The sequence below is a fragment of the Eurosta solidaginis genome, chromosome X (genome assembly GCF_040869045.1).
Source record: "Eurosta solidaginis isolate ZX-2024a chromosome X, ASM4086904v1, whole genome shotgun sequence".
NCBI lineage: Eukaryota > Metazoa > Arthropoda > Insecta > Diptera > Tephritidae > Eurosta > Eurosta solidaginis.
The window spans coordinates 24,201,143-24,214,077 of NC_090324.1; the positions used below are offsets into that span (position 1 = coordinate 24,201,143).

Genomic DNA, 12,935 nt, shown 5'->3' on the forward strand with positions numbered 1-12,935 from the left:
AATTCACGCTCAGTATATAATGTTCAGTTCCACCCAACTTAGACACCTTTACTTGTTTTGAGAACACTTTATAAACTTACATTATGTTTCCTTTGCTTGTTGGGTTATAATCCAGACGTGTGTGTTCAAAGTCAGCTATTTGCGCAACGCAAACTCCGAAACAAAGCAAAAGTCGAATATGTCCCGGCTTTAAGAAAAACTACCAAATTTATGTGTTATTGTACATGCTAGAGATATTTTTGACATTCGGCGGCGGCGTGCGAAAAACGTCGCTAATCGGCGGCGGCGGCGTTCGGCGCTTCACTATATTGTAACGAATATTAGCAGCACTAAGGGATTCTATCATCTCTAAGCCGATGCTAAGCAGTGACTCAAGTCACATCAATAATTCAATCATTATGACTACACATATGTACTTACACGCAGCGGAGAATCAACGCACAAACACATGCAGATATCTTATCTGAGATATGCAATTATAATTGTGGAAGTGTCGCTCACAAACACACGCGCATATGAGAGCTATACACGTACATCTGTAGTTATAATTATAGCAGATAACCAACTAGTAGATTCTAGAACAGAAGCGCCTAGAAGATGCAACGAGGAAATCAAAGGGTATAAAAAGGCAGCAACGGTAGAGGCGCTAAAATCAGTTTTGATTAAGCACGCTATCTGGCGAGCAATAGTAGATTTATTTATTGTGAAGTACTTTAATAAAGGCCATTTTGCATTATTAAATATTGGAGTTATTTATACAACAGTAGTGATTCGAACTTAGCAGAAGGTTGCAAATAAGAGGATCGATGTCGTCGCAAATGTCAGAGATGTCGTCGGAAATAACATCGAAGATTGAAGCACAAGAAACGCGTATGTCTGAAATGTCGACACAGATTACATCGAAGATTGAAGCACAAGAAACGCGTATGTCAGAAATGTCGACACAGATTACATCCAAGATGGAAACTCGACTGGAAGAACAGAAAACATATATGGCATCCCAACTGGAATCGCAGGAGACACGCATAACATCCAAGATGGAAGAACAAGAGGATCGCTTATCATTGCAGGTGGCACAAATGTCTTCGTAGTTAGAAGCACAGGAAGGAAGGGTAATATCAAAGCTGGAAGCGCAGGATGCAAAAATCGCTCAATTTCAGGCAGAAACTGATGATTTGAAGGGTCGTATGGCGCAGTTACAACTAAATCGCCCAGCTGTTTCATCGAGTAATCCAAAGGTAAAAACACCATCCTTTGACGGTCCTGTTCCTTTCCAGGTGTTTAAGATTCAGTTTGAAGTTGCTGCACCATTCGTGGCATTGAAAGGATCTGCTGCTGGAATCCCACAGACTATTACTGAGGGAGAGTGGAACAACTACGAAACATTGATGAGCGCTCTAGAGAGGCGATACGGAAGCAGAAACAGTAGCAGAAGCGGTTACAAACGATTGGGTTGCAAGGTATGGGGTACCAATGGAGCTACATTCTGACCAAGGCAGGAATTTTGAATCAGCTGTGTTCCAAGAAATGTGCAAGAAGTTTGGCATTCGGAAAACACGGACAACTTCATTGCATCCTCGGTCCGATGGTATGGTGGAACATTTCAATAGAACATTGGAGGAGCATTTAAAAAAAGTAGTAGACAAGTACCATAAGGACTGGGATATGCAATATCATTATTCTTGATGGCCTACCGATCGGCAATACATGAGACAACGGGCCAAACTCCCACAAAGGTAATTTTTGGCAATGACCTTCGACTGCCAGCTGATTTGAAGTATGGGAGAGATGCCGATGCGGAGAGAAATGTCAAGAAATCCACTGGTGTCTTGGAATAAGAGCTGAGAGAGATACACGATCTGGTAAGGCAACGGGCAAAGATTATGAGTGACAAGATGAAAGCGAGGTACGATAAAGCAATTAATTCGGAAGGGTTTCAGGAAGGAGATTTGGTGCTGTTATACAACCCACAACGAAAAAAAGGTTTGTCCCCGAAATTGCAGTGTAATTGGGAAGGCCCATACAAAGTTGTAAAACGGATCAACGATGTAGTGTACCGCATACAAACCATTGGCAAACCACGAACCAAAATGAAAGTGGTTCATTTGGAAATGCTGGCAGCGTTTAAATCGAGAGATTTGTCTGATCGGGACGATCAGACTTAGGTGGATGGCAGTGTAACGAATATTAGCAGCACTAAGGGATTCTATCATCTCTAAGCCGATGCTAAGCAGTGATTCAAGTCACATCAATAATTCAATCATTATGACTACACATATGTACTTACACGCAGCGGAGAAGCAACACACAAACACATGCAGATATTTTATCTGAGATATGCAATTATAATTGTGGAAGTGTCGCTCACAAACACACGCGCATATGAGAGCTATACACGTACATCTGTACCTAGTTATAATTATAGCAGATAACCAACTAGTAGATTCTAGAACAGAAGCGCCTAGAAGATGCAACGAGGAAATCAAAGAGTATAAAAAGGCAGCAACGGTAGAAGCACTACAATTAGTTTTGATTAAGCACGCTATCTGGCGAGCAATAGTAGAGTTAATTATTGTGAAGTACTTTAATAAACGCCATTTTGCATTATTAAATATTGGAGTTATTTATTCAACAGTTTAGTGATTCGAACTTAGCAGAAGGTTGCACATAAGAGGATTTGCAGTAAATTCGTTACAATATTTTCTACTCTTTTAAGACGGTCTATGCTATTTATTGTTCATCTCGAAAATTGGTCAGATATGGTCGAAAGAGGTATCAAGGGATACTGCCAGTTACAAAAATCCAATTGCGAAATTTATCACTTTATAATCATTCAAAAGTTATTTAAGAAAACAGGCTATTTCAATGCCAGCTTAACACGGATTTCGCATCACCGAATTCATCAAGTTATTAAAACAAAACATTTAACGAAAACTTATATAATAAATTTAAATGCTCACTTCGCATAATATTTTCATAAAATTAATAAAGTAAAATGAATTTAAATAAAGTGTCCCAAGTCGAGCATATTTTCAAATTGTACTCAAGTTGTTAAAATAAAGAAAGTTAACCGAAAAAGTTGCCGAATTTTGTATCCCGATTGGCTGAAAGAATAAGCGAAATCAGTCATGCAAAATCCTTTAGTAGGCTCAAGTGGTTTAAATTCTCCTTTGAAATGATTCTCAGATCACGCTTAAGTTGCATTTATCTTCAACACGTATGAGAAGGGTTTGAAAAATCACTTTACTTGCTGAACTATAATAAAATAGCGTCTGAAATCTTAATTTCGATTTTCACACTTCATCATTCAACACTCAAGTCTCCCGGTTTGACATTTCCTAAAGTTGGCGGCCCTATCCCCAACTAGTTCCTTGGAGTGAATCACATTAGATATAGCCTATCAACCATGTTTAAATATTGCCTCCTGTTACAAATGTGAATACGTAGGCAAATTTTATAACCAGAATAGGCTTTGTCCTTCCCAAGAAGACTCAAAATGGAGAAGCAAAAGCTTTTTCAGGACAGTCGAACAAATGACCGGGTGTTATACTAGCCTAACGTAGGTGATAGTCGAACTAGTCTGAAAACTGAAGGCGGTTATGAGCTCTTATATCATAAGGCCGGAAACAAAGACTATGTATCAAACACAAACGTCTGCATATTTTGGTCTACATTTTAAAACTTATATCCACGGTCCTTTTAAAGTTTAAATTATGTAGATGCGCCAAGGATTATACGATTTTCACCCATATGTTACGCAATGATATCCACTTAGACTGCTTTTCATTTCGAAGGCGGCATCCTTAGCCGAGTAGTTACTCCCTAACGTTTCAAGGCATTTTTTGGTGTAGCTCGGAAGCATATCGCGACAAAAACATCCATCAGAAAGTCTTCGGAGCTACACCTAGAGCTTCTAGGAAAGTAACGTTCACAAAGGTATGAGTTCGAAGTCGCAGTCCTATGGCTTCCGTGCTGGCATATGATATAAGGGCCAGGATGCGCAGTAGCGACTGGGGTCGGGATTGCTACTGTTCGCACAGCGGGAATTTTAGCTCTTAAAAACAGCCGACAAAACTGAAGGCGCCCTTTGGCGTGATCAACAATAAGCCAATCGATAATGATGGAATTATTGTTGCCTTACCTGACTATGAAGAAGCCGGAATAGTAATAACTAGATTAAACAAGTAAGGAAGGCTAAGTTCGGGTGTAACCGAACAATACATACTCAGTTGAGAGCTGTGGAGACAAAGTAAGGGAAAATCACCATGTTGTAAAAAGAACCTAGGGTAACCCTGGAATGTGTTTGTATGACATGTGTATCAAATGGAAGGTATTAAAGAGTATTTTAAGAGGAAGTGGGCCATAGTTCTATAGATGGACACCATTTAGGGATATCGCCATAAAGGTGGACCAGGCCTGACTCTAGAATTTGTTTGTACGATATGGGTATCAAATGAATTGTGTTAATGATAATTTTAAAAGGGAGTGGGCCTAAGTTATATAGGTGGACGCCTTTTCGAGATATCGCCATAAAGGTGGACCAGGGGTGACTCTAGAATTTATTTTGTACGATATGGGTATCAAATGAAAGGTGTTAATGAGTATTTTAAAATGGAGTGGGCCTTAGTTCTATATGTGCACGCTTTTTCGAAACATCGCCATAAAGGTGGACCAGGGGTGACTCTAGAATGCGTTTGTACAATATGGGTATCAAACGAAAGGTGTTAATGAGTATTTTAAAAGGGCGTAGGCCTTAGTTCTATAGGTGGACGCCTTTTCGAGATATCGCCATAAAGGTGGACCAGGGGTGACTCTAGAATTTGTTTGTACCATATGGGTATCAAATGAAAGGTGTTAATGAGTATTTTAAAATTGAGTGGGCCTTAGTTCTATATGTGGACGCCTTTTCGAGATATCGCCATAAACGTGGACCAGGGGTGACTCTAGAATATGTTTGTACTATATGGGTATCAAATTAAAGGTATTAATGAGGGTTTTAAAAGGAAGTGGGCCTTAGTTCTAGAGGTGGGCGCCTTTTCGGGATATCGCCATAAACGTGGACCAGGGGTGACTCTAGAATGCGTTTGTACAATATGGGTATCAAATGAAAGGTGGTAATGAGTATTTTGAAAGGGCGTGGGCCTTAGTTCTATAGGTGGACGCCTTTTCGAGATATCGCCATAAAGGTGGACCAGGGTTGACTCTAGAATTTGTTTGTACGATATGGGTATCAAATGAACGGTGTTAATGAGTATTTTAAAAGGGAGTGGGCCTTAGTTCTATATGTGGACGCCTTTTCGAGATATCGCCATAAAGATGGACCAGGGGTGACTCTAGAATTTGTTTGTACTATATGGGTATCAAATGAAAGGTGTTAATGAGTATTTTAAAAGGGAGTGGGCCTTAGTTCTATATGTGCACGCCTTTTCGAGATATCGCCATAAAGATGGACCAGGGGTGACTCTAGAATTTGTTTGCACTATATGGGTATCAAACGAAAGGTGTTAATGAGTATTTTAAAAGGAAGTGGGCCTTAGTTCTATAGGTGGACGCCTTTTCGGAATATCGTTATAAAAGTGGACCAGGGTTGACTCTAGAATGCGTTTGTACAATATGGGTATCAAACGAAAGGTGTTAATAAGTGTTTTAAAAGGGAGTGGGCCTTAGTTCTATTTCGTGGACGCCTTTTCGGGATATCGCCATAAACGTGGACCAGGGGTGACTCTAGAATGCGTTTGTACAATATGGGTATCAAACGAAAGGTGTTAATGAGTATTTTAAAAGGGCGTAGGCTTTAGTTCTATAGGTGGACGCCTTTTCGAGATATCGCCATAGAGGTGGACCAGGGGTGACTCTAGAATTTGTTTGTACGATATGGGTATCAAATGAAAGGTGTTAATGAGTATTTTAATATTGAGTGGGCCTTAGTTCTATATGTGGACGCCTTTTCGAGATATCGCCATAAACGTGGACCAGGGGTGACTCTAGAATATGTTTGTACTATATGGGTATCAAATTAAAGGTATTAATGAGGGTTTTAAAAGGAAGTGGGCCTTAGTTCTAGAGGTGGACGCCTTTTCGGGATATCGCCATAAACGTGGACCAGGGGTGACTCTAGAATGCGTTTGTACAATATGGGTATCAAATGAAAGGTGGTAATGAGTATTTTGAAAGGGTGTGGGCCTTAGTTCTATAGGTGGACGCCTTTTCGAGATATCGCCATAAAGGTGGACCAGGGTTGACTCTAGAATTTGTTTGTACGATATGGGTATCAAATGAAAGGTGTTAATGAGTATTTTAAAAGGGAGTGGGCCTTAGTTCTATATGTGGACGCCTTTTCGAGATATCGCCATAAAGATGGACCAGGGGTGACTCTAGAATTTGTTTGTACTATATGGGTATCAAATGAAAGGTGTTAATGAGTATTTTAAAAGGAAGTGGCCTTAGTTCTATAGGTGGACGCCTTTTCGGAATATCGTTATAAAAGTGGACCAGGGTTGACTTTAGAATGCGTTTGTACAATATGGGTATCAAACGAAAGGTGTTAATAAGTGTTTTAAAAGGGAGTGGGCCTTAGTTCTATTCGTGGACGCCTTTTCGGGATATCGCCATAAACGTGGACCAGGGGTGACTCTAGAATGCGTTTGTACAATATGGGTATCAAATGAAAGGTGTTAATGAGTATTTTAAAAGGGCGTGGGCCTTAGTTCTATAGGTGGACGCCTTTTCGAGATATCGCCATAAAGGTGGACCAGGGGTGACTCTAGAATTTGTTTGTACGATATGGGTATCAAATGAAAGGTGTTAATGAGTATTTTAAAAGGGAGTGGGCCTTAGTTCTATATGTGGACGCCTTTTCGAGATATCGCCATAAAGATGGACCAGGGGTGACTCTAGAATTTGTTTGTACTATATGGGTATCAAATGAAAGGTGTTAATGAGTATTTTAAAAGGAAGTGGCCTTAGTTCTATAGGTGGACGCCTTTTCGGAATATCGTTATAAAAGTGGACCAGGGTTGACTTTAGAATGCGTTTGTACAATATGGGTATCAAACGAAAGGTGTTAATAAGTGTTTTAAAAGGGAGTGGGCCTTAGTTCTATTCGTGGACGCCTTTTCGGGATATCGCCATAAACGTGGACCAGGGGTGACTCTAGAATGCGTTTGTACAATATGGGTATCAAATGAAAGGTGTTAATGAGTATTTTAAAAGGGCGTGGGCCTTAGTTCTATATGTGGACGCCTTTTCGAGATATCGCCATAAAGGTGGGCCAGGGGTGACTCTAGATTTTTTTTGTACGATACGGGTATCAAATGAAAGGTGTTAATGAGTATTTTAAAAAGGAGTGGGCCTTAGTTCTCTATGTGGACGCCTTTTCGAGATATCGCCATAAACGTGGACTAGGGGTGACTCTAGAATGTGTTTGTACTATATGGGTATCAAATTAAGTTACTAATGAGGGTTTTAAAAGGGAGCCCTTAGTTGTATATGTGAAGGCGTTTTCGAGATATCGACCAAAATGTGGACCAGGGTGATCCGGAACATCATCTGTAGGGTACCGCTAATTTATTTATATATGTAATACCACGAACAGTATTCCTTCCAAGATTCCAAGGGCTTTTGATTTCGCCCTGCAAAACTTTTTCAATTTCTTCTACTTAATATGGTAGGTGTCACACCCATTTTACCAAGTTTTTTTCTAAAGTCATATTTTTCGTCAATAGAACAATACAATTACCATGTTTCATCCCTTTTTTCGTATTTGGTATATAATTATGGCATTTTTTTCATTTTTCGTAATTTTCGATATCGAAAAAGTGGGCGTGGTAATGGTCGGATTTCGGCCATTTTTTACACCAATACAAAGTGAGTTCAGATAAGTACGTGAACTGAGTTTAGTAAAGATATATCGATTTTTGCTCAAGTTATCCTGTTAACGGCCGAGCGGAAGGACAGACGGTCGACTGTGTACAAAAACTGGGCGTGGCTTCAACCGATTTCGCCCTTTTTCACAGAAAACAGTTATCGTCTCCACCAAATTTTACAAGGATTGGTAAATTTTTGTTCGACTTATGGCATTAAAAGTATCCTAGACAAATTGATTGAAATTTTCTTTTAATTTTGTATTTTGTTGCAACTTTTCATTACTGGAGTTGAATGTTGACATAATTTACTTATATACTGTAAAGATATTAACTTTTCTTTTAAAATTTGAATTTAAAAAAAAAAATTTTTTAAAAGTGGGCGTGGTCTTTCTCCGATTTTGCTAATTTTTATTAACCAGACATATAGTAAGTATTAAGAGTAATGTTCCTGCCAAATTTCATCATGATATCTTCAACGACTGCCAAATTACAGCTTGCAAAACTTCTAAATTACCTTCTTTTAAAAGTGGGCGGTGCCAAAATTTTACAGTTTTCTATTCTGCGTTATAAGTTCAACTCACCTACCAAGTTTCATCGCTTAATCCGTATTTGGTAATGAATTATCGCACTTTTTCGATTTTTCGAAATTTTCGATATGGAAAAGTGGGCGTGGTTATTGTCCGATATCGTTCATTTTAAATAGTGATCTGAGATGAGTGCCCAGGAACCTACATACCAAATTTCATCAAGATACCTTAAAATTTACTCAAGTTATCGTGTTAACGGGCAGACGGACGGACGGACGGACGGACATGGCTCAATCGAATTTTTTTTCGAGACTGATGATTTTGATATATGGAAGTCTATATCTATCTCGATTCCTTTATACCTGTACTACCAACCGTTATCCAATCAAAGTTAATATACTGTGTGAGCTCTGCTCAACTGAGTATAAAAACAATAAGGCCGCGCGAACTAATGGAGTTCCTACGGAACTATTCAAATACTACGGCGAGAAGTTGGAAAGACTCATACACTAACTTCTATGCAAAGTATGTTCGGACGAGTCACACATGAAGGGTAATCTTGCAAACTATCGCGAAATCAGATGCCTTAATATCGCATACTAAGTCTGGTTGGCGTTTTGTGCGAAAGATTTTAGCACACTGTGAATCGAAGAAGCGGAAAAGCTTTGTTTGTTGGTGAGAGAGGACAACAGGAAGTATCTGCTGTCATCAAGCAAAGAGACTGCGCATTTGCCAGCGCAATATATAGCTTCTCCAAACCCATTTGTCAACCTCACCTCTCCGCGGCGAATCCTGTTTTACTAGCAGACGAGAATCTGTCGACCCCAAGCTCCTCACGGAACTTGGGGGTGTGGAGGGAGGGATGGCCTGAAGGTTTAATGTGGCCATAAAAATCGTTCCCGAGATGGTCGGGCTAGCACCTTAATGGTGCCGTGTTACCGGAGCGTACCGGATTTGTATCCGGCAAAGGACCATCACATCGATAACACTCCCAAAAGCATTCGGGGAGAAACCTTATCGCTACAACAACAACAGCGCATTTGTGCTTAGCAACCATGCCCCTGCTGGTACCCATCTTTCAAAATAATAAAGAATTTCGTTTATTTGGGAACAAGCATTAACATAAACCACAATGTCAGTCTAGAAATCCAGCGAATACTCACTCTTGCCAGCAAATATTACTTTAGACTGATTAGCCAATTGGAAAGTAAATTCCTCTCTCGGCAAAGGGAGATAATACTCTGCAAATCTCTTGTCGTACCCGTCCTGTTATGTGGTGGTATGGACCACAATAACATAAGATAAAAGCCTCTGGAATTGTTCGAGAAATATTTATGGGCTTCAACGCGTCGGCAACGGCGACGGCGATTAATGATCTTACAAGCTTTACGCAAGCTCCAACAGAAACAAAGCGGCTTCTGCCAAAAATTATATTCTTATCTTACCTCCTGTGGAAATGGAGGAGCGCTGCCCCACTCCATTAGAAGGGCCAGGTGGGAAACGATTTAAATTCCATTTGAGCCAGTTAGCGCAGCCATCATTTTATTCTTCTTTGACAATGAATTATATAATTTTCCACTTTTCGGCCATAACCGTTCAAACGGCTTTTGCGTTACGAATTCCAAAACTAAAATATTTTTCTTCCAAATATATGCGGGTGCATTTTTTCCAGTTTTTTAAATATTGATACCAATTTGTTTTAAAAGTGATCGCGACAGAATAACGATTTTGTTAATGCTCACCAGGTGTATTTATAATTACATGGAAATTCCAAATTTTGACATGATATCTTCAACGGATTTTGATCGTGTTCGTGACCGAATAAAGATTTTGTTAATGCTCATCAAGTGTATTTATAATTACATGGAAACTCCAAATTTTGGCATGATATCTTCAACGGATTTTGATTTACGGCTTCAGCGATTTTGAGCTTCCTTCTTCCAAATGTTATATTTTTCGTCATAAAGTCAGTCACGTATTTACAGCCATCATTTTATTCTTCTTTGACAGTGGCGCTCAAAAATTTTTATATGGAAGTCCAAATCACAACCCATGTACAAAATTGTATGTGTGTTATATCGTCAACATACAAGAGTCAATAAATTTAATTCTGGAAGTTTCGAAAAATTATTTTGACCTATAGCCTCAGTTTTTGTAGTAACATATTTTATATATATCGTCGAAATTTTGTTTTCAATAATCATACTAAAAGTAAATGTGGAGATTTCCGCGAATGTTGCATTAGAAATTGAGTGTGATAGCTTTTGAAATGCTTAATTAGAGGGCTCCGCGCGGTTTGTTTTAAATTTGTGTTACAATTCACATATATTAGCAACAGAGATTACTGAGGTGCTGAAATATCACCGGAATTTAATTAAGTCTTTAACAAGTAAATGATAGGCATGGTTGCTTAATGGTTCCCCCCACTTTCAGTCAAAAAATATCTCATAACCACGAAAAATAATATGCCGAAGTAAAATACAAAATCACAGAAACTACCCCGTAAGATAGTCTCTAGTTCAACACTAGTGAACTACTACTGCATTCTGAACCACTAACAGCTGGCCATCTATCTCTTTTACCATGCTTTCAACTGGCGAATTTAACATTGCGATGTCCTAGGCGGCGGAAATTGTCCAGACAACTATATACAAATTTCCACTTTAGAACTAGTTCTTTATTTATGTATGTTTGTTTAATGGTGTGTTCAGTTTATACTTATATTTAAGAATTCATGAGCTTAACACCGGCTTATAATAATTGAATTTAAATTATTATGTTTTCTAAGAGAAACTGAAAAGTAAGAAACATTTACTGGCATATTGCGATGGAACCATTTCGAAAACCGCCACCGTAATCATCATCAGGCAATTTTGTAATGTTATCAAAGGTTTCATCGGGCTAGTTCTTTATTGGCACTTTTTGGATAGTTACGAACCAGTGTAAAATTTTACAGCTGATATCTAGTTCTTTCTTGATAATATTTCGTTGGCCGCGAACCGGAGCGAAATTCTACATATTGCGTCTAGCATGATATTATCACGTTTTCGATAGTTCCGGACTGGTGACTGTAACTGTACCTTTTTTGGTGGTATATTTTTAAACAAAAAAATAAAAAAAATACAAACTGTCGATTTTATAATTGCAAATATAGCTACTAACAAAATTGTACTTATGTCTAGTTCCGAACCAGAAATGTGTATCACTAGTTACTGACTTCCCTTGAGGATAATTAACTATCATCATATGAAGTTAGAATAGGCTCCTCTTCTTTTGGTACAGTTTTGCTTATATTCTTTGGTCATATGCCCCATATATTTCAGCTCTCCGGTCAGTTATCTATTTTAATTTTATTTATGAATCAGTTCTGATTACAAATTTTTTTCAGTGCTATCATATTTTTGAACAAATTTTAGTTGTCAAATTGTTAGTGTAAATTTTTTTCATCATACACAAGTGCCTTAACTTCATACGGGAGCGCTTTTTACTTTCATAAGAAATTCGAGCATTTTCATATGATTCGAAATTATATGTGAGGGCATATGGGAGTGCTATGAAAATTTTTTTTTATATTTGTCGTGTGAATTTGTTTCTGTGCCTATGATTCAGGGCAAAACAAAAACAAAAGTGCTACAAGTGTATAGGGGTTGAGCAGCCCTGTTCTTTGATAACGAAATATCTAATTTTCCACTTTTTTGAAAGGTGGTTTCACTTTTTTACTCCATATAGACCGGTACGAACTTTTTTAATAATAGTTTTTTTCTTTTCAGGGTTCTGTTGCCTGCTGGCTACCACTACATCGTCGTATTCAAATGGACGAAACGGGGTGGACGATATTGCGTATTTTATCTCAACGTACCAACGATGAAGTTGCTAAAGAATTCGTTAAACTCAAATCGGAAATTCGACAAGAACCAACAATGGGCACAAACTAGGCTGAGATGTTAAAAAATGGGAGAAAAAGTAAAATTGAAGCAAATAAGCCTTTTAGAGAAAGCTAATATTCTACTTATAACTATAGTTTTACTTTCTCTTAGAAATTATGATTTGATTTGAATTAAAATAAACAAAAAAAAGATCTTTCTCCGATGAGTGTTTATTTCGAAAAATACTTACCGTTTTATAAACTCATGAACGAGCATTTGAAGAGTTTTAAAATGAGCACTATTTGTATTGATTTTTCATTTACGTATAAGGTTGTTCCGAAAAGGAAGGGCACACTTTATTTTGCTTGTAATTTGATTAGTTTGCAGTTTATTTCCAGCACTTACTGCGGTGCTGTAAGGTCTCGATCTAAATTGCTTTCTGCTTCCGATGCTGTTATAGATTCGTGGCTAGCCGTGTTTATTGCAAATGCTATTTGCGAAATCTCCTGGTCCTAAGTGCGGTGGTCGTCCTTGCATCGCTGCGCCATCATGGTTTTCACGACTCGGTTGGTTCGCTCGGTGGGATTTTCGTTGGGTGCGTAGGCCGCCGTAAACTTATGGTCGTTGTGGTGGTCGCTCAAAAATGATGCTAACGGTTTCCCGGTGAACTGTTTTCC

At 38.6% G+C, this 12,935-nt stretch overlaps 1 protein-coding gene across 6 annotated transcripts in view; it reads left to right on the plus strand.

Annotated features, from left to right (window-relative positions):
- unc-13 overlaps positions 1–12,472 on the plus strand; it is a 4,182,017-nt gene extending 4,169,545 nt beyond the window's left edge. For 5 of the 6 annotated variants that reach the window (XM_067757834.1, XM_067757838.1, XM_067757837.1 and 2 more), the window contains one exon: positions 12,163–12,463. In XM_067757834.1, the coding sequence (XP_067613935.1) occupies positions 12,163–12,327 (165 nt within the window). In that variant the 3' untranslated portion in view covers positions 12,328–12,463. Of the gene's footprint in view, positions 1–12,162 lie in introns of all 6 variants that reach the window. The other variant, XM_067757836.1, reaches the window with a different exon arrangement.
- The last annotated feature ends 463 nt before the right edge of the window (positions 12,473–12,935 follow it).